The sequence below is a fragment of the Oryctolagus cuniculus genome, chromosome 7 (genome assembly GCF_051225735.1).
Source record: "Oryctolagus cuniculus isolate XC-2025 breed Fujian yellow rabbit chromosome 7, ASM5122573v1, whole genome shotgun sequence".
NCBI lineage: Eukaryota > Metazoa > Chordata > Mammalia > Lagomorpha > Leporidae > Oryctolagus > Oryctolagus cuniculus.
The window spans coordinates 96,718,889-96,740,312 of record NC_142873.1 but is presented as its reverse complement, the minus strand read 5'-3'; the positions used below and the strand labels follow the sequence as shown (position 1 = coordinate 96,740,312).

Below are 21,424 nucleotides of genomic sequence, written 5' to 3'. Positions count from 1 at the left end.
CCAACGGATGGAAGACCTCTCTCTCTGTCTCTGCCTCCTCCGTAACTCTGTCTTTCAAATAAATAAAATAAATCTTTAAAAAAAATCTATCTATCTTTTAGATAGATCACTCTGGCCGGTTGTAGACAAGACCAGAAGCAAAATACCAGCCAGGAGGCATCTGTAAAAATCTAGACAAGAAATGCTGAGAACATTTTTGGTGGAAGTTAACAGAGAGAAGAGAACAGAAAAATATATCAGTAAATATAAGCTATATTTTCTAGTTGGCATTTCATATTTGTTTTTCCTTGTCTAATCCTTCTGAAAGCATCTTTTGATATTAGAATGCCTTTTATATTTCATTTTTTACAGATATGGGAACATTAATCAGACTGATTTGTTCTCAAAAGATGGGTACTTTAGTTAGCACAATAATTTCTCATAGATCAAAATTCACCTTTTTATTTAATGTTTTAGTTTCATTGTGCTTCTGGGTATTTCTATATGTATGTAATAACATGGATGTTTCCTAATATACCTTTATATAATCTTATCAATTTGTTTTATAAGTATTTCCTTCAAAATTTCATGTTTTGAATGTTCTTGATCATTTAAATTATTTTAAATTTTTTCAAGTCTATAATAATGCCTTTCTGATATACTTGAACTTAAGCTATCTTATTTGAACTTTCAGATAACTTTATAAGGTAGGTTGGGCAACTATTTACTTTTATATGTAGGAAAGATGATTCTAGGAGAATAAGTGCTGTACAAAGTTATACAGTAAGTGATGGAAGTGGGACATGTCTTCTAACTCCATAGCTTGTGCTCTTTCTACCACATAGTTCTTGAAAATAATGCAAGTGCAAAATGTTCATAATACTTATATTTTATAAAAGCATTTCATTTTCTTAAAGATTTATCATATTTATTTGAAATCAGTGACAGATCTGTCTGCTGGTTCACTCCTAAGTAGCCACAACAGCTGGATGAGGGGCCACACTGAAACCAAGAACCAGGAACCCCATCCTGGTCTCTTATATGAGTGGCAGAGGCCTGATTACTTGGGACATCTTTCTCTGCTTTCCCAGGGATTAATAGGAAGATGGATTGAAGCAGAGGAGCCAGGACTTGAACAGTGTCTTGACATGGGATGCCAGCTTTGTGAGCAATGGCTTAACCCACTGTACCACAACTCCAGTTCCCCAAAGCATCTGAATTTACTTTGGCCTTGTATTTTATAGGATCTTATGTTCCAGCAGAATATTCTTCCTTTAGAATTGCTGAACAAATCTTTACAAGAATCAGTACTGATGATGATATTGAAACAAATTCATCAACATTTATGAAGGAAATGAAAGAGGTACCCAAACAAAACTTCTATGTTAAAAATGTATTAAATTCTTCCCATAATGGTCTATTATCATGTAAGAAAGTATCCCTTTACTAAAACATGCACATGTGTTTATATCCCTCTCCAAGAGCCAGAGGGCAGTCAAAGACAGCTTCCTAATTTCTCTCTTATGTGGAAATAGAAGTGAAAGTTTTGTTGAGGAATAGTTTTAAAGAAAAAGCTAGTGCTATTGAAAAATATAAGTATATTTTACTTTTTTATGGAATATATAAAAGGCTTAAGAAAACTAAGACCAATTTGGTATCATTTTGCATAGAACCAATTGTTCCTCTAATGCCTAATTCTAAAATAAAAGATCACTACATTGAAAGACTGTTTAAAAATCATCCTCTTATTTCCCCTTATAGAATTTCTACTTCTTTATCAAAATGTGTATTATCTCCTATTTCTTTTTCTTTGAAATTTTTATGTATTTCAGACACAGACAAAGAGGGAGACAGATAGTGAGCTCCCATCTTTTTGTTCATTGCCAAAATGTCTGCAATAGACCAGGAACTTAATCCAGGTCGCTCACAGGGTGGCAGAAATTCAACTATTAGACTCACCAGCTGCTGCTTCCCAGGGTGTGCATTAGTAGGAATCTGGAATTAGAAGCGGAGTCAGGAGAAGAACCCAGGCACTGTGATATGGGATACAGGCATCCCAACTTGATGTCTTAACCACTAGGCAAAATAGCCACTCCTCATCACCTATTTCTGATCTGTGCAAATGTCAAGTAGTTTTGAGGGCTAATGAAGTTCAGCATAGCTCTCGGGATATCTGTATTAGGTAGGAATTACTGGAATTCCTATACATTTGGAGATGATTTCCTGCAAGTAGATGTGGAGTGAATAAAGCTACCATTCGCCACACAGTTTATAATGTTATTTCATATATTATGAATACTTACAGGGTAGTGTGGCAATATACTATGTACTTGAGGTATATATTTATGGTGTTAGCCTTCAAGAAGCATAGTTCCATTGAAAGATAAAATGTCCATGAAAATTACTATTGTGTCAGGATGTAATGAGGGTGGAATTCTATCTTTTGAGAAAGAGTGGAAAAGAAACACTTTCATCAATTTAAGTCTTGGTGTTTGTGGTCATGGATTCAAATTTATTTGTTAAACCAAGAATCAAGAATCAAGCTTTGTGGCACAGTAGATTAAGCCACCACCTGTGATGCTGGCATCCCATATAGCACTGGTTACAGTCCCTACTTCTCCGCTTTCTATCCAGTTCCATGCTAATGTACCAGAGAAGGCAATGGAAGATGGCCAAGTGCTTGGGGCCCTGACACACACATGAGAGACTGGAATGAAGTTCTTGGCTCCTGGCCTTGGCCTGGCCCAGCCCCAACTATTGTGGGAATGAATCAGTATTTGGAAGATATCTCTTTCTCTCTCCCTCTTTCTCTGTAACTCTGCCTTTCAAATATTTTTTTTTTTAATACTTAAGTACTTTTTCCTAGATTCCCGGTCAGGGTGCCGGATTCTGTCCCAGTTGCCCCTCTTCCAGGCCTGTGCTGTGGCCAGGGAGTGCAGTGGAGGATGGCCCAGGTGCTTGGGCCCTGCACCCCATGGGAGACCAGGATAAGTATCTGGCTCCTGCCATCGGATCAGTGCGGTGCGCTGGCCGCAGTGCGCTGGCCGCGGCGGCCATTGGAGGGTGAACCAACGGCAAAAGAAGACCTTCCTCTCTGTCTCTCTCTCTCACTGTCCACTCTGCCTGTCAAAAAAAAAAAAAAAAAAAAAAAAACAACAACAAAAGAATATAGGGAGATGTAGAGATAAATTGAGAGATGGTTTTAAGTATTATGTGACAGTAATTGCTTAGTTGTTTTTGGAGAAGAAAATGGCCATCCTTGTACTTTATTTAAACATTCAATGCATAGTTTTGTTTCATTTCACTGTTTCTAAAATATAAATATTTTACATAATGATTATTTACTCTGTTGTCTCATGAACGTAAGTAGATGTCTATTTATGTACACTTCAGCTATGCTTTTGAAATTATTAGTCATGAGATATTTAGAAAGAAAAACAATGCATTATTTTCTGCTCAGCAGGATTTCTCTACAAAAATGCATTTCATATAAACTAATGAAGAAACTGAATTTCTCCTTTATTTATATAACTGTGACAGCTGTTTGGTTACAATGAATAATATTGAAACTATATTTTCAGATAGCATATATTTTACATAACGCTAATGACAAATCACTCATACTAATTGATGAACTTGGCAGAAGTACTAATACAGAAGAAGGTATTGGTATATGTTATGCTGTGTGTGAATATCTGCTGAGCTTAAAGGTATACTTTTCTATTTTCAATGTATTAATTTTTAGTCCTTTTCTATGTCCTTTATATACTTATCATGATTGGATTTTACAGGGATCTAAAGTAACTTTTTAAGTGATTTTAGATAGAAAACACGTACCATAGCATTTACATTTTTGTTTGTTCATATTTGACGGAAGTGGGATTAATTAGTATGATGAGGCAGGTGTTGTGGTACAGGGCAATAAGCTGACACTTGGGATGCCCATATCTCATATCAGAATGCCTAGGATGGAGTTTCCTCTGCCTCTGCTTCTGCTCTAGCTTCTTGCTAATGAGACTGGAAGACAGCAGGTGGTGGCTCAAGTACTAAGATATTGTCACTCATAGGAAACACAGATGGAGTTCCCGGATCCTGACTTTGGCTTTCCCCAGCTCTGGCTATTGCCCGCATTGGTGGAGTAAACCAGCAGATGAGATGTATTTCTTACTCTTTGCTCTTTGTGTCTCTCTTTCCCACTCTGCCTCTCTCCCTCCCTTCTTTCTTTTCTTTCTTCCTTTTCTCTCTCTCTGCCATTTATTTATTTATTTATTTATTTATTTTTCTCTCTCTGCCTTTTAAATAAATAATATTTCAAACAATTAGTATGGTAGCCATTGTATGGATAAGGAATGGAAGAAATTTAAAAAAATAGAAATAATGTGAAAATCAGTCAGTTGGCTTAAATTTGGTGAATTTAAGTGGCAAAATTATGAAGACATTTCAGTAATTATCTCCACATGTAATAATGTTGACAGAGATGTCACAACGTACAGTAAGACTTCAGGCATCTGAGGTAACTATAGAAAATCTATTTTGCATAACTAAAATTTTGTTCCTTTAAAAAACAGTTTTTAACAAATCAGCTGTATTAAACAATGATTTTTGCTCTTATTATTAAGATATTTTATAAATCATCTTTTCAGATGATCACTTAAAATATATATGAAAAAATTTTAAAATATATTTTTCATATTTAAAATAAGATGAAGTCTTTATCTTAAATGAGTCTGCAGTGAATAAGAAAATTGTGATTTTATACTTAAAAAAAGTATGAGTCTAATGTTGATAGATAATTTTTGTAATTCTAACATGTCAATCAGAATTTTAAGATGTATATGTAATTTAAGATGAAAGCTCAAGTAGTATTTGTATTGGTTAATTTTACATGTCAGTTTGGCTAGACCACACATCTCCCAGACATTAGGCCAAACATTACTCTGAATGTATCTGTGAAGGTTGTTCTGGATAATATTAACAATAGAATTGTAGATTGAAGGGGCTGGCATTGTGGCATTGTGGGTTCAGCTGCCATCTGCTATGCCAGCATCCCATATGAACACCCGATCAAGTCCCAGCTGCTCTGCTTCCAGTCCTTCCTGATAATGCTCCTGTGAAATCATTGGAGGATGAACCAAGTGCTTAGGCCCCTGCCCCTACTTGGGGAGACCTGATTGAAGCCACTGGCTTTTGCATGGCCCAGCCCTGGCCTTCGTGGCCATTTGGGGAGTGAATCAGTGGATGGAAGATTTATATTCTCTCTCAAATAAATAAGTACATCTTAAAACAAAAAAGAATTTTAGACTAAGTAAAGCAGATTGCCCTCCCCAACATGTGTAGGTCCCATCCAATAAATTGAAAGCCTAATAAACAAAAAACCAAATTTCCCAAGAATAAGAGGGAACTACTGGTGCAGGTGCCATGGCTCACTTGGTTAATCCTCTGCCTGCGGCGCCGGCATCCCACATGGGTGCCGGGTTCTGGTCCCAATTGCTCCTCTTCCGGTCCAGCTCTCTACTGTGGCCTGGGAGGGCAGTGGAGGATGGCCCAAGTGCTTGGGCCCCTGCACCTGCATGGGAGACCAGGAGGAAGCATCTGGCTCCTGGCTTCAGATCGGCGCAGTGCTGGCCGTGGCAGCCATTTGGGGAGTGAACCAACAGAAGGAAGACCTTTCTCTCTGTCTCTTTCTCTCACTGTCTATAACTCTACTTGTCAAATAAATTAAAAATAAATAAATAAATAAAAGAAGGAACTACTGCTTGACTTCCTTCATTGTGGATAATTCGTTGTTTTTTGGCTTTGTACTCAAACAGAAATATCAGCTCTTTCTAGGTCTTGACCCATTGGCTTCAAACTGGAACTACAACATAGTTGCCTGTTTCTCTAGTTATATCCCACTATAGATCTTGGCACTTGTTAGTACCCATAATTGCATGGGCCAGTTCCTTATAATGACTCTCGTTACATACACACATGCTCTATTAGTTCTCTTATCTGCAGAACCCTGACTAGAGTTTGGTTCTGGTTTGATCTGACAAAAGAGATATACAAAGTATCACTATCGAGTGCTCTTAACCATTTAAAAGAAGCAAAGATCCAAGAAACTGTGTATATAATATTTTCAAATATTTCTGGCAAAATAATGAGTATAATAAAATTGGCTAGTTGTTCCTTACATTACTGGACAAAGATGGGAAAGAAAAAGATTAGCTCAAACGTTAGAGTTCCCAGCTTATGGCCACATAAATGATGTGGAGTCTTCTATATGTGCTCTGAAGGATATCCTTATCTCCTGTAGCCATAGGCTGAGATAACTGAAAATCCAACCCTGAATCTCATTCTGTGATTGATTAAATTACAATACAAGTTGAATTATGGGGTATCTACTTTTAAAGTAAGGATACTAGTTGGGAAAGAATGGGATACTAAAAGTTGGAATAGGAATGTGCAGGGAGAAACTTCTGAAGTTGGAGACATTTAATCCATAAATTCTGATGAGTGTTGCTAATAGAAGATACATCTTTATCCCTAGTTGAAGTACCCTCATCACTCCATGTGAAAGCAATGGACTCCCCTGAGGTAGTTACTATGCAAGACAATGCGGTCTTCTAATGACCCACTCCCACCATGCCTCTTTTTTTCTAGACCTATAATTAAACTTGAGTCCCTTTAGGTCTCTAAAGATGAGATGCAGAATGTAATCCATGAGGAGGTACATTATACTTCAAGAGTATACTTGGATTTTCTAATTCATACAGACAGAAATCCAGGGACATATGAGGGAATTAATCCTTTGTCAGTGGCATAGTTTGCAGATAATTTCTCCCATTCTGTTGGTTTCCTCTTCACTTTGCTCAGTGTTTCTTTTGCAGTGCAGAAGCATCTCAATTTGATATAGTTCCATTTGTCAATTTTGGCTTTGATTGCCTTTGCTTTTGGGATCTTTTCCAAGAACTCTTTGCCTCTGCCAGTGTCTTGCAGGGTTTTCTGAATGCTCTCTAATAATTTGACGGTATTGAGTCATAAATTTAGATTTTAATGGCTCAATTTAGGTAGGTTGTATGTGCCCAGGAATCTATCCATTTCTTCTAGGTTTCTTGATTTGTTGGCATATAACTCTTGTAGTAATTTCTGATGATTTTTATTTCTGTGTTGTCTGTTATTATACTTCCTTTTTCATCTCTAATTTTATTGATTCAGGTCTTCTCCATTTTTTTTTTTTTGGTTAGTTGGGCCAATGGTATGTCAATTTTATTTATTTATTTATTTTTAAAAAACAGCTTTTCCTTACACTACTCTTTTTTCCCCCAAGAAACCTTTTATTTCAGGATTACAGATTTCATATACTTCATAATTACAACTTTAGGAACATGTGATTCTTCCCTCTGTAAGCACCCTCCGACCTACACTCCCATTTCACTTCCTCCTCCCACTCCTAGTCCCATTCTTATTTTTTTTAACAAGATATATTTTCAATTAACTCTATATACATATGATTAAGTTAAGAGTTCAACAAATAGTATGGAAAAAAACTGTTCCTCAGTGGTCAAGACAAGGGCTGTTCAGAGTCATTGCTCTCTAAGTATCAATTTCAATTCAATAGATTGTCTTTTAGTGCTCTATTAGGTCAGAGAAAACATAATGGTATTTGTCCTTCTGGGACTGGCTTATTTCAATAAGTATGAGATCTTCCAGTTTCATCCATTTTGCAAATGAATGGATTTTTTTTTTTATTGCTGTGTAATATTCCATCATGTACACATCCCATAATTTCTTTATTCAGTCTTCAGTTGACTGGCATTTGGGTTGATTCTATATCTTAGCTATTGTGAATTGAGCTGCATCACTGGTCTTTGGTTTTTTTTTGTTTAAATTTTGTTTATTCTCTAATTTTATTATTTCTTTTCTCCTACTAGTTTTGGGTTTGGTTTGCTGTTATTTTTCTAGGTCCTTGAAATAAATTGATAGCTCATTTATTTGGTGCCTTTCTAATTTCTTGATGTAGGTGCCAATTGCCATAAAATTTCCTCTTAACACTGTTTTTCCTATATCCTACAAGTATTAATATGTTATATTGTCATCTCCATTCATTCCTAGAAATTTCTTTATTTCTCTTTTGATTACTTCAGTGACCCACTGTTCATTCAGGAGCATGTTGTTCAAGAGATTCTTGAGTTGTTGATTTCCATCTTCATTCTCTAATGGTCAGAGAAGATATATGGTATGATTTTGATTTTTTTTTTAATTTTCTGAGACTTGCTTTATGGCATATAGTCTATCCTAAAGATAGTTCCATGTACTGGTGAGAAGAATGGGTATTCTGCATCTGTAGGATGAAAAGTTTTGTAAGTATCAGTCACGTCAATTTGGTCTATAGTGTTGATTAACTCTTGTTTCCTTGCTGATTTCCTGTCTGGTTGATCTATCCATTGCTAAAAGTAGAGTATTGAAATCCCCCATTACTATTGTGTGGCAGTCTATATCTCCCTTTAGATCCATCAACAGTTCTTTTAAGTAACCAGGTGACCTGTAATTTGGTGCATATACATGTTAAATAGACATATCTTCCTGTTGAACTGATCCCTTAATCATTACATAGTACCTTTCTTTGTCTCTTTTAACAGTTTTTGTGTTAAAGTCCATTTTGTCTTATATTAGGGTGGCTACACCAGCTCTTTTTTGGTTTCTGTTACCATGCAATATCTTTTTCCATCCTTTCCCTCTCAGTCTGAGTGTATCCTTGTTGGTGAGATGTGTTTCTTTTAGGCAGCATATAGATGGGCTTTGTTTTTTAAAGCATTCAGCCTGTCTGTGTCTTTTATCTGGAGAGTTGTGTCCATTTACGTTCAAGGTGACTATTGATAAGTGACAACTTGGCCCTGCCATTTTCCCATAATTATTACCATTGTTTACTTTGGATTTCCTTTGTGCTTTTACTGGGAGATTTTCTGCCTTCACCTTCTTTAATAGTGATGACCTGTATTTCTGTGTGTAGCAATCCTTAAACATTTTTGTAAAGCTGTATGAGTGGTGACAAATTCTTTCAATTTCTGTTTGTTATAGAATGTCTTTATTTCTCATTCATAAATGAGAGCCCTGCAAGTTACAGTATTCTGGGTTGATAGTTCTTTTTCTCTTGTGACTTGGAATATATCTTGCCCTTTTCTCCTAACCTTTAGGGTTTCTGATGAGAAGTCAGCTGTGAGTCAACTTGGTGATCCTCTGAAAATAATCTGGCATTTCTCTCATGCACAGTTTGAATCTTTTCTTTATGTTTTACTGTGGAGAGTTTGATTACAATGTGTTGTGGTGAAGATCTTTTCTGGTGATGTGTATTAGGAGTTCTGTGTGCTCTCTGTACTTGGGTACCTTTCTCCAAATTAGGGTACTTTTCTGTGTTTATTTCACTAAAAGGGCCTTCTAATCTATTCTTTCTTTCCATGCCTTCGGGAATTCCTGAATCCCATATGTTGGGTCATTTGATAGTATCCCATAAATCTCTGACACTGTTTTTGATTTTTCTAAACTTTTTTTGGTTTTAAAATTTCCAGAGATTTGTCTTCTAACTCAGATATTCTTTTGCCTTACCTAGTCTGTTCTTAAGGCTTTGGAACTTTGCACCATATTTTTTTATTTGTTCTATTAAATTCTTCATTTCCAATATTTCATTTTGATTTTTCTTTTTTTAAAGATTTATTTATTTTTTTTATTTGAAATTCAGAGTTACACAGAGAAGTGAGGCAGAGAGAAAGAGAGAGGTCTTCCATCCAATGGTTCACTCCCAATTGGCCACAATAGCCAGAACTGTACTGATCAGAAGCCAAGAACTAGGAGCTTCTTCCAGGTCTCCCACATGGGTGCAGGGGCCCAAGGACTTGGGCCATCTTCTACTGCTTTCCCAGGCCATAGCTGAGAGTTGGATCAGAAGAGGAGCTGCCGGGACTAGAACCAGCGCCCATATGGGATGCCTGTGCTTCAGGCGAGGGCATTAACCCGCTGTGCCACAGCACCAGCCCCTTCATTTTTCTTTCAAAATCTATTTCATGGGAAAAAGTTTCTTTCATGTCATGTACAAATTTCTTTAGTTCATGAATTTGCTTCTGATTACCTCTAAGTAATCCCATGATAAATTTTTGGAATTCTGTTTCTGGCATTGCATCAATCTCTTCATCTTCAAATCTAGTATTGAAGTGTTGTGTTTTTTGGGGGGTACATTATTTTGTCTTCCTTGTTTCTTGAATTGCTTAATTTATTGTTAGGCATTTGCTGTGTGCTTTTTTCACCCTATTATGCCTTTTATTCTTGAACTGTACTTCTGTGGCTTAGTGGAGTGTCGTGCTTTAAGTGAATACCTAGAAGCATGTGCTCTGTATGATCAGGGAGCTCCCTCCAGTGCTCCACGGTGAGGGGAGTATCCAAGGTCACACCTCAGTTGGGTGTGGTAATTTTTTTTTAATCAGAGGAGAGGTTTGTTTTGCTGTGTTATTGTAGTCTCATGCTCATCTCGTTTCCTCACAGGAGACCAATGCCTGGGCGCTAGCCTCAGGGGGCACAATTTTCATCCATGCTGCCACAAGAACCACACAATGGATCTGTGCAGTCCTTGGTGTGAACACAGATCCCACAGCATTGACCTTTACCCCAGAACCAGGGAGCCCTGAGCATTGGAGCCATCAACAGTATTTTTACAGTCCTAGTGAAAAAGGCTCCCACAGTCACGAGCTCCCAGTCCCTTGTCAATTCTCCCAGCCAGTCTCATTCTTCTCCTCTCAGTTTGTTGCTGGGCACTCAGACATGTGCTGGTGCAGCTGTTGTGTATGTCCAGAATAGTGCCAGCCCTCTCTCAGTTAGTTACAGGACACTGTGCCAAGTGGTTGGGGAGAGAGAAATGTACCCCCATTTTTTCCTCTCTAGGTTGACAGGTACACTGTCCCCCACATGGCTCCAAGCCAGGCCCTCTCACAGCTTTATTTATTATTCTGGTATCATCTCATTCTAAAGCTGGTGCTGAGGTTCTCGATTGCTGGGGTCCTGAGTTGTGCGTGTCCACACTCTCCATTAGGTCCACCAACGTCCCTCTAATTTGTTTGGAGTTTTCTCTGCTGTTTTCTCCCTAACTCTTCCCTGAGATTGCTCTCTCTCTCCACTTTTTTTTTCAGTCTTCCTCTAGACTGGAGCAGTAACCTCCTCTCTATCTGCCATCTTGAAATCTCTTTCGAGAAATAGCTCTTGACTTGCTACTGGACCTTAGTAAAGACCAAACACTTATTCATGGGTCACCAAGTTACCATACCACCAGAGCTGCCCATAATGAACTGGGTGTTATCTGACTCTCTAAGTCATTAAGTTGAGCATGCACCACACCATTCATTTTCAGATGGAAGTGATATATACATGCTTGGGTCTGAGCAGGCTCTAGTGGCACAAATAGGTTACATGAAGAATCGTGGCCTGAATTACCATAGGCCCTGAACCTTTTACACCCAAAAATAAGAGGAAACTCCTGCTTCACTGCCTTTGATGTGGAATGTGGGTTCTTTCCTGCCTTTGGAATCAGTGTGGAACACTGACTCTGGATCTAAAGCCTACCAGCATTCAGACTAGAATTACTCTGATGGGTCTCCTGAGTCTGCTCCAGATCATCTTCCATAATTGCACAAGTCAGTTCCTTAACATAGAAATCTTTACAAACACACACACACCCATATCCATCCTGCTGGTTTGTTTCTATAGAGGACACTAACACAGTATCCATTTCTGAGGTGTTTTGTATTAGCTAAGAATAGTGCTTGTTGTGATATTTTTGAATATCCTTTTCCAGTTATAAATAATTTAGTAAGAATATATTGCTACTTACTTTTAAAGACCTTAAAGTTTATTATTTTTCTAATCTAGTATCTCTAGTGCCTAGCATAAACCTTGCAGTATATAAGTCCCAAATATATATTTATTAAATTGAATTAATTTGCTGTACAGTTATAAGGCTTCTATAGTAAATTGGTTAAATACATAATTTTTAATGAATGAAATAATATTATTGAACATGATCCCTATCTTTTGTAAAGTTTATTGGGCATCTAAATATTTCTAGTTTTTAGAAAATAATCTTTTTGAGAAGCAGAGTAGACACAGAAACCAGAAATAGCTCTTAATTGCTTGTTTACTCTCCAAATGCTTGCAACAGCTGGGTCTGGGGTATGCCAAAGCTGGGAGCCAGGAACTTAATCTAAGTCTCCCATGTGAATGGCAGGAACTCAATCACTTAAGCCATTACCATGTCTCCCAGGATATAGATTAGCAGAAAATTGGAATCAGGAGAGGAGCTGGGCATCAAATCAAGGCACTCCCATGTGGGATGTGGACATCTTAACTGATGTTTTAACCACTAGACCAAAACACCCTGTTACTTCATAAATTTGTTTTTTATGCCCTTTGATTTTTTTGAATAGGTAGTTGATAATTTGTTACCAATTCCCATGGTGGATAGCCATCTTGCCAAATATTTTCTGTTTTTACTGTTTTAATATTTAATTTTCTACTGATCACTATTTAATTTTTTATGTACCATGTCTTAAAATACAACCAGTTATCAGATCTTTATGTGCTTTAGTAACTTCTAGACTGGCAATTCTGTGCTGGTCATAAGCATTTGAACCACTTACATTAAAAAATCACATAAAGTACTTATAGAAAACACAGTTTCCTATGACACTACATTGAAAACACTAATAATTAAGAAAGGATAAATACCAAGAATTTGTATTTATTTATTTATTTATTTATTTATTTTTTGACAGGCAGAGTGGACAGTGAGAGAGAGAGAGAGAAAGGTCTTCCTTTGCCATTGGTTCACTCTCCAATGGCCGCTGCGGCCGGCGCGCTGCGGCTGGTGCACTGCGCTGATCCAATGGCAGGAGCCAGGTGCTTCTCCTGGTCTCCCATGGGGTGCAGGGCCCAAGCACTTGGGCCATCCTCCACTGCACTCCCTGGCCACAGCAGAGAGCTGGCCTGGAAGAGGGGCAACTGGGACAGAATCTGGCGCCCCGACCGGGACTAGAACCCTGTGTGCTGGCGCCGCAAGGTGGAGGATTAGCCTAGTGAGCCCTGGCGCCGGCTGAATTTGTATTTTTAGCAAGCTACCAAAGGGATTACTCATGTTTTAGAATAATTATCCTAAGTAGTGTTTTCAATCTTTTTTTCTCTACAAGTACCTAACCCAGACATGATGCAAATCTAAATACTTAAATCTTTTGAGATCCCAAATATCTAAAATAATCTATTGATTCTACTTTCCACAAGACACTTATAAAAAGGCACTTTAAATTTTTTGAAAGTTTGAAGGAAATATAGATAATACACATACATTATACATAAAAGCATACATAATATATATTTATATATTTGGGTGGGTTGCCTTGCTAAAAAATAATTATCTCAATAGCATTATTTCTGGTAAATTTCATCTTTTCAAAATGTATCTTCAGATATATTTCTTAGTATTTTACTTTTGGGTTTGTTCTCTTTCCCATAACATGACATACATGTATATGTGCAAACAAAAGGAACATGTTTTCTTTATTGAATATAAACTTTCAAAACATTGTAAGATGGATTGATTATATTGGCTTCCAAGTTACAGGTTTCATTCTTATATGTCTGCCAAGCTACTTGGAAAATTAAAATTTTATGATTAATAGCTAAAATAGAATTTTCTTATTCATTTAAAATGTACTAATATTTATATATTCTAGGCATTTACAATGTTTGCTACTCATTTCCTGGAACTATGCCATATAGATGTCCTGTATCCTAATGTAGAAAACATGCATTTTGAAGTTCAACATGTAAAGAATGCCTCAAGAAATAAAGAAGCAATTTTGTATACCTACAGACTTTCTAAGGGTCTCACGGAAGAAAAAAATTATGGTATTACATGTAGGAATTATACCTATTCATTGAAACACTACGTATTCTTCTAAAACTATATTCTTCCACTTACTTGGCTGTCAATCTAAGCAGTTTCCCCTTTCATTCTTTGAGTACTTATATACTAACATGAATCAGTAACTATAGAAATATGACACAAGAAGCTCCTACAATATTAGTTTTTACCCTTAGAAAAATGTAATTTAGTTTACATTACTAAGTTATATAATGAATTGAAAGTTATGTTTGTAGGAGGGTCCTTTTTCTGTTTTCTTTAGATTCTGGGTGCTTGATAATCAAATCTAAAACTTAAAAGGGAATGTAGTACCAAACTGCACAGAATTTTCAACTTGATTAGGTAGTTTAAAATCTCTTGGAATCAGAGAAGTTTTAATTGAACTGTACATACCAAATTCAAAAATTATTTTAGCTATGGATGTGACCCTTGTGAACAGATGGAAAGAAACTTTGCTTTGCTATTTGAAATGGGAACTTAATGGATAACTCTTTGATAGCAGATGTTTAATCTTTATTAATCAATTTTGTTATATGTACAATGAGGATTATTTCCCAAAAAAAGAATTTGTATAGATTAATTGAATTATCATATGTGAATTTCCTAGCATAGAGTCTCTAGTAATTATAACTTCTCAAAAATGTTGATATTGTATCTACTGTTATACAGTATAAAACCTATATGGCATTCATACAGTAAAATTAACTGTATAACTGTAACTGATATTCTAATTTCACTCACATTTCCTAGACAAATAGTTGAGTGTTAATTGGCAAGCTGCATTCCAGAACTTTGAAAAACTTAGTTTTGAAAATTGTTGAGTAATTTAGAAATGTTTGTAGAAAGGAAGTTTTAAATCTGTGGATAAAAAATTAATACTAACAAAAATAACAGTGACGATAATATTAAAGCACACTTTTTGTAATATTAGGCTTAAAAGCTGCAGAAGCATCATCACTTCCATCATCAATTATCCTGGATGCCAGAGAAATCACAAGACAAATTGCCAGACAAATTTTGGTAAGAAATGGTTTTGCAATAGGAATTTTTATTTTTTATTAACAAAAATGCTTTTATCATGTATATTATTATTATGACCTTTGTTCTAAAGATAGAATCACTAATTTTAATAATTAAAATATTTAGGCCGGCGCCGTGGCTCACTAGGCTAATCCTCCGCCTGCGGCGCTGGCACCCTGGGTTCTAGTCCCGGTTGGGGCACCGGATTCTGTCCCGGTTGCTCCTCTTCCAGTCCAACTCTGCTGTGGCCAGGGAGTGCAGTGGAGGATGGCCCAAGTCCTTGGGCCCTGCACCCGCATAGGAGACCAGGAGGAGGCACCTGCCTCCTGGCTTCAGATCGGCACAGCGCGCCGGCCGCAACGCACTGGCCTAGCGACCACTTCGGGGGTGAACCAACAGAAAAAGGAAGACCTTTCTCTCTGTCTGTCTCTCTCACTGTCTAACTCTGCCTGTCAAAAAAAAATTTTTAAATATTTAAAGTAGAAAACTGATCTTAAGCAAGAAAATCCTTTTTACTTCTCAAACATTTCTTGGCTTGCTCTATTATAATCTTTTCCAACAAATCAGTTAATAAAATAGGAGACAAAAGTTAAACAGTTCAATTCCTACAATGATTATTGCTAACTAATTTTATGATTATAAAATAAGTATTAAAAGTGAGCATGAAAAGTACAAATCAGTATGTACAATATTTGTATCTTTTATAGTTTTCAAAACTATTCATTATAATATATAAGCCTTGACTCTTCATTAGGTGGATTTTCCTAATTAGTAATGAATGTGTCAGTTTTATTCTAATTTCTATATAATTACATTAGTTAAGTGACTGAACTGTTGATTCAAAATTTGGAATTTTTTATTAAATCAACTTTTAGTGTTTTAAAAATCCAATGTGTTCAGTAAATCGAGTTAGATACCATGTAAATTTTTCTTTGGTATTGAATTTCTGTATATTTTCACTCTTTTTTTTTTTTAGGATTTATTTATTTATTTGAAAGAGTTACACACAGAGAGAAGGAGAGGCAGAGAGAGAGAGCGAGCGAGAGCAAGCGAGCGAGAAAGGGAGAGGTCTTCCATCCGCTGGTTAACTCCCCAATTGGCTGCAATGGCTGAAGCTGCGCTGATCCAAAGCCAGGTGCCAGGAGCTTCTTCTGGGTCTCCCATGCGGGTACATAGGACCAAGGACTTGGGCAGAGAGCTGGATTGGAAGTGGAGCAGCCAAGACTCGAACCTGCGCTCAGATGGGATGCTGGCACTGTAGGGGGCGGTTTAACCTGCTACACCATAGCGCCAGCCCAGTGTCTTTTCACTCTTAATATGCCTGCTATTCTGTTAACACTGTTCCTCCTTTGATATACTGTACTGTCTCTAATTTTATTTCCCTAATTAACAATTTGAATCCCTTCATCAACAGTTTTAACAATATTCTAGTTCTGAAGAACCTCTCAATACCTAATTTGTCAGATTTCATCTTCAAGTTATGGAACAACTGTCCACTAGCATAGCTTTGTCTTTTCTTATGATGACCAAGAATAATCAAGACAGGCTAATTTTATTCACTACACGATAATATATTCTAACTTTAATTGAATATTTTACTGGATAGTTTTACCCCTTCTTATATTAATCTCTGGGACATCTTTACAGTATGTCTTTCGAAGCATTTTCACACCTCCTCAACCCGTTGATCTCCTCACTCTTTGCAAGTAATTTTCTACTATACTTTTAAAGAAATTTGAGGTCATCTTAATGAACTCTTGAATATTCCCTCTTAACAAAATTTTGTTTATGGAATTTCTACTTTTCTTTTTTTTTAAAACTTTTATTTAATGAATATAAATTTCCAAAGTACGGCTTATGGATTACAATGGCTTCCCCCCCATAACGTCCCTCCCACCCGCAACCCTCCCCTTTCCCATTCCCTCTCCCCTTCCATTCACATGAGGATTCATTCTCGATTCTCTTTATATACAGAAGATCAGTTTAGCATACATTAAGTAAAGATTTCAACAGTTTGCTCCCACACAGAAACATAAAGTGAAAAATAATAGATGATTTTTTAAATGATGATGAAATCAGATCAGACCTATTGTCATGTTTAATCCCAGTGAGAGTCAAGTTGGGAATTGCTAATTTCTTCTTTTTTTTTTTTAACAGAAGATCAGTTTAGTATACATTAAGTAAAGATTTCAACAGTTTGCACCCCCATAGAAACACAAAGTGAAATATACTGTTTGAGTACTCGTTATAGCATTAAGCCTCAATGTTTCATTCATTTATCATTCCTTGTATCTCAGAATAAAAAGGAATTTCATTTCAGATTTTTTTAAACATTTTGCAAAAATTTGAAATTATTTTTTATTTGCATGAGAGACAGAGGGAGGACTCCTATTTGTTGGTTCATTCCCTAAATGCCCACATCAGCTGGGAGTGGGGTGAGGCTAGAGCCAAGAGTCAGGAACTCAATACAGGTCTTTCACATGGATGAAAAGAACCTGATTTGTTGTGCCATCATTGCTGCTTCTGCATTGGCAAGAAGCTGGAGTTAGGAACCAGAACTGAGAACTGAATCAATGTACTCTGCAGTGGAATGTGGACATCTTAGCCACTAGGTTAAATACCTGCTCCTCAGACTTTTTAAAAAAATATTTATTTTCATTTTATTTGCAAAAGAGACAGATTAATATTTCATCTGCTGGTTTAGTCCCCAAATGCCCACTACAACCAAGCCTAGGCCAGGCCAAAACCAGGAGCCTGGAACTCCAACTGGGTCTACCACATGGGTGGCTGGCACCAAGTACTTTAACTATCATCAGCTGCTTCTTATGGTGTACATTAACAGGAAGCTGGATCAGAAGCAGAGTAGACAAGACTTGAACAAGACATTCCAATATGGGATGCAGGTATCCTAAGCAGCCTAAATTACTAAGCCAATTGCCTGCCCTCTCTCTGGACTTTTTAAGATTAACTTTTCTACCTTCTTTCTGTCTTTATTAAAATAATCTAATTTTTGCTTAGACTCCTTTTTTCCCCCTCTTTGAGTCTTTAGTGTTTTCTTGACTGGCTTTTCTTTTTCTCTGTGAGTATGCTCAGGTGTTTCCCAAGAAATATTTTTTTTCTACCCTACCTCTCAAACTATTGTTCTTTTCTCTTATTACAGACTTATCATGAGGAATCTATTCTTACTCTTCTGTTTCCCACTTACAGACTAAATCTTGTCATCACTGTATTGAAACTTTTTGCTTAAATACCTACTAATTATAAAAATCTTATGGCTTTTTTTTTTTCCACTTCTCATCTTCCCATATCTCTTTGTGCCACTTGACTCTGCCCTGCTTTCTCTTTCCTGAATATTGTCCTATCTTGGCTGTTGTGGAATTGTTCTTTCCTGGATGCCTTCATCTTCTTGCCTTTTTGATTCCTCCTTTTCCCCCTTCTTCACCAGTACCTTTTCTTATTCCACTTACTAAACACAAATGTTTCTAAGAGTTTTGCCCCTGTTTCTTTGGCTTTTTAAGTCTTTACTCTTGGTGATCTCATCCTTTCTCACAGCTTTCATTATCATTTCTGTTCAACTCTGAATCTCTATGTTCTTCTCTATATTTTCCCTTGTTATCATATTCTATGTTTAAGATTCAAAATTTATCATTTTGGAAGACTCCTTTCATCCCTTTACTTTCATGACTCCCATTAACCCATCAGAGATGTCTATAGATCTTTCCACTTAGTCACATCTCAGTAGAACTAACGCTAAATTCTCTTTTCCAATCTGTCTTACATGCTTCTGCCAGATTATTTCCTAATGTATACCTCTTACCATACTGTTTACCTACTTAGAAACTTTCCAGTTATTCCTTATCAAATAAAAGTAGAACTCCTGGGGCAGGCCTTGTGGCATGACAGGTTAAGTCCCTCTTTGGAACACCTACATTCCAGATCAGACTGCTGGTTTGAGTCCTGGCTGCTTTTCTTCCAATCCAGCTTCCCTGCTAATGGCATGCTGCAAGACACCATATGATGACTCATGTACTTGAGCCCTAGTCATCCATGTGGGACACCTGTATGGAGCTTCTGGCTCATGGCTTTGGCCTTGCCCAGCCCTAGTTGTTGGGAGACTTTAGGAAGTGAAACAATGGATGGTAGATTGATGGCTCTTTCTCTTTCTCTCCTCCCTGTCCCCCCACTCCATGTCACTATGCCTTTCTTATAGATGTAAATAAATGAACATTTTTAAAAAGTTGAACTCCCTAGCCTAGTGTTAAAATTCTTCTATAATTTATCAAACTAGTCTTAGGATTACCTGTATCAAAATCACCTGAGTTACTGGGTACCATCCTAAATTTCCAAGGATCTCCTGTGACTCAAAAATTTGCCTTTTAACCACATTTCAGATGATTCTAAAGTTAGTTCACTTCTATTTTATGATCCTCCTTTTTTTGCTACACTAATCAAATACACCAGTCAGTTTCATGTAATTTTCATTTCTACCAGATTGAACTACTTCTAATTTCATCACTTCATTGTGTTCCATGCTTTCTGATGTTCCTTCTCTGTTTCCTCTATCCAGAATACGTTGCTTCTAAGCTTTTCTATTCTTCAAGATTCACTCCAAATTGTTTATCTTATATAATGTTTTCTTGACCTGAACTAGAATTGAGTTTCTCTTCCTTTCAGTATTTTCTGTCTCTCTTTTGGGACTTTCTACTATTACAATAATCCATTGCTTATAAACAAGTCTTTTTACTGTAAGACTGTAAGCTCCTTGAGTTCTATTGTAATGGCAGATGTATGTAGACACAAACAGAAGAATTGGGGTCTGGCACATAGATGATATATATTCAGTAATTTTTATTTAAATTATCAATTAATTGGTGATTGATCAGTATATCAAATGGGTAAGTGTATATATAGTACTTTTATCTACTTCATGGAATCTTACCTATATTTCCTCTAGTGAGAGTAGAAAACTATCTGGAATTGCTTGTTATTAGAAAGAATTGAAGGCATTGTGTTTCTAGGACACTTGCTAAGAGTTTACTTAAACAGTTAAGATTGAAAATGTTGATTTATTCATTTGGATCAAACATAGAAGTAAATTAAGAATTTTTCAGCTGTGTTCCCAATCCTGAAGTTTTACACAAGGATTGAATATCTAAAGGCTTTCCACATTCCCATTTTAAATACTGTATCTTAGGTATCATTAATTATAGTTTATTAAGAATTGAGGTGTAACTTCATATAGTCATTTATGTTGTATATTTTTAAAATGTAATATTTCTCTTAGGTTCCAGGAGTTTCTATATGTGCACTCTCTTTAGGTGCAAGCAATATTCTGATGACATATACTGTCCACTAATTTATTTGTTGGGGAGTTAAAGTAGGAAATAACAGAGTTGTACTTTGTGTGACATTTAAAATCATAATTAATGTATAGCAATGAGCAGTGCTATTTTCCCATATCTTTTTAATGAGAAAATATCTTTAAAACCTATCTCTAGTGAATTTTCTATTACTTTTTGATATTGTTTTGAGAAATACTTGTTTAGCAGAATTTTTTGCACTGAAAAGTGACTTTCAAAGATCTAAGGATCTGTCCTGAAGCAGTAAATACTCAAGAGAAATTTCTGTATACCAAATAATATTTCTTTATTTCTTTTGGTATATTCTTGGTTAGTTGGATGGAACTGATTTATTCCTAGGTTTTAGTTTGCCCTTAAGTTCGTTCAATATTTCTATGGAACAAGATAGACTATTACATTTTAAACAAAAATAATAATAGTGATATTTTAATTTTCACATGTATTTTTTCAAAAACAGCAAAACCAAAGGAGTACCCCTGAGATGGAAAAACAGAGAGCTGTGTACCATCTAGCCACTAGGCTTATACAAACTGCTAGAAATTCTCAATTGAATCCAGAGAGTTTACGAACATATTTACTTAATCTGAGGAAGAAATATGAAGAAGATTTTCTCACGCCTAACCAAGTTCCAGAAAATACTGAAGAATAACAAGAATTCATGTCTTATATTAGAAGAACTAATATATCTTAATATGAGGAACCTAGAATTACCTTTTCTCCTTATAGCAAAATCTGCTGTTTATATTTTAATTGAAAATTACACTATATTAACCTCAGAATCAGCTAAATAATTTAAGCTTCTGGCAGTTAATTAGAAGACACTCAGAAGGAAAAGAGAATGACAGATTGTGAGGGCAGGAAGAAAAAGAGAGGGGACAATAAAAGGCAGAAAGTGAGGTAGCAGTGGAAGAAAAGGAAGAAGAAGCAGGTGCAAAGTATCAAACATGCTGAATATGATTTACTCAAATGCATTGAATTCCTTTAGATTTACCCTCAATATAAGATTCTCCCAGATTTTAAAGAAATGTTTTATCAATTAAAATTTTTGGTATAAAAACTGCAATCAGCTGATTAATACTTTTTGTTTTGGGTTTCAGATACTGAAATAAAAATATCTTAAAATTAA

General features: G+C 36.2%; 1 protein-coding gene across 1 annotated transcript in view; it reads left to right on the top strand.

The window, feature by feature from the left end:
• The window catches only part of MSH4 (mutS homolog 4), an 84,495-nt gene extending 63,071 nt beyond the window's left edge, over nucleotides 1–21,424 (top strand). The window contains exons 16-20 of the mRNA XM_070078240.2: nucleotides 1,224–1,342; nucleotides 3,561–3,689; nucleotides 13,728–13,902; nucleotides 14,850–14,938; nucleotides 20,756–21,424. Of these exons, the coding sequence (XP_069934341.2) occupies nucleotides 1,224–1,342; nucleotides 3,561–3,689; nucleotides 13,728–13,902; nucleotides 14,850–14,938; nucleotides 20,756–20,947 (704 nt within the window). The 3' untranslated portion in view covers nucleotides 20,948–21,424. The remainder of the gene's footprint in view (nucleotides 1–1,223; nucleotides 1,343–3,560; nucleotides 3,690–13,727; nucleotides 13,903–14,849; nucleotides 14,939–20,755) is intronic.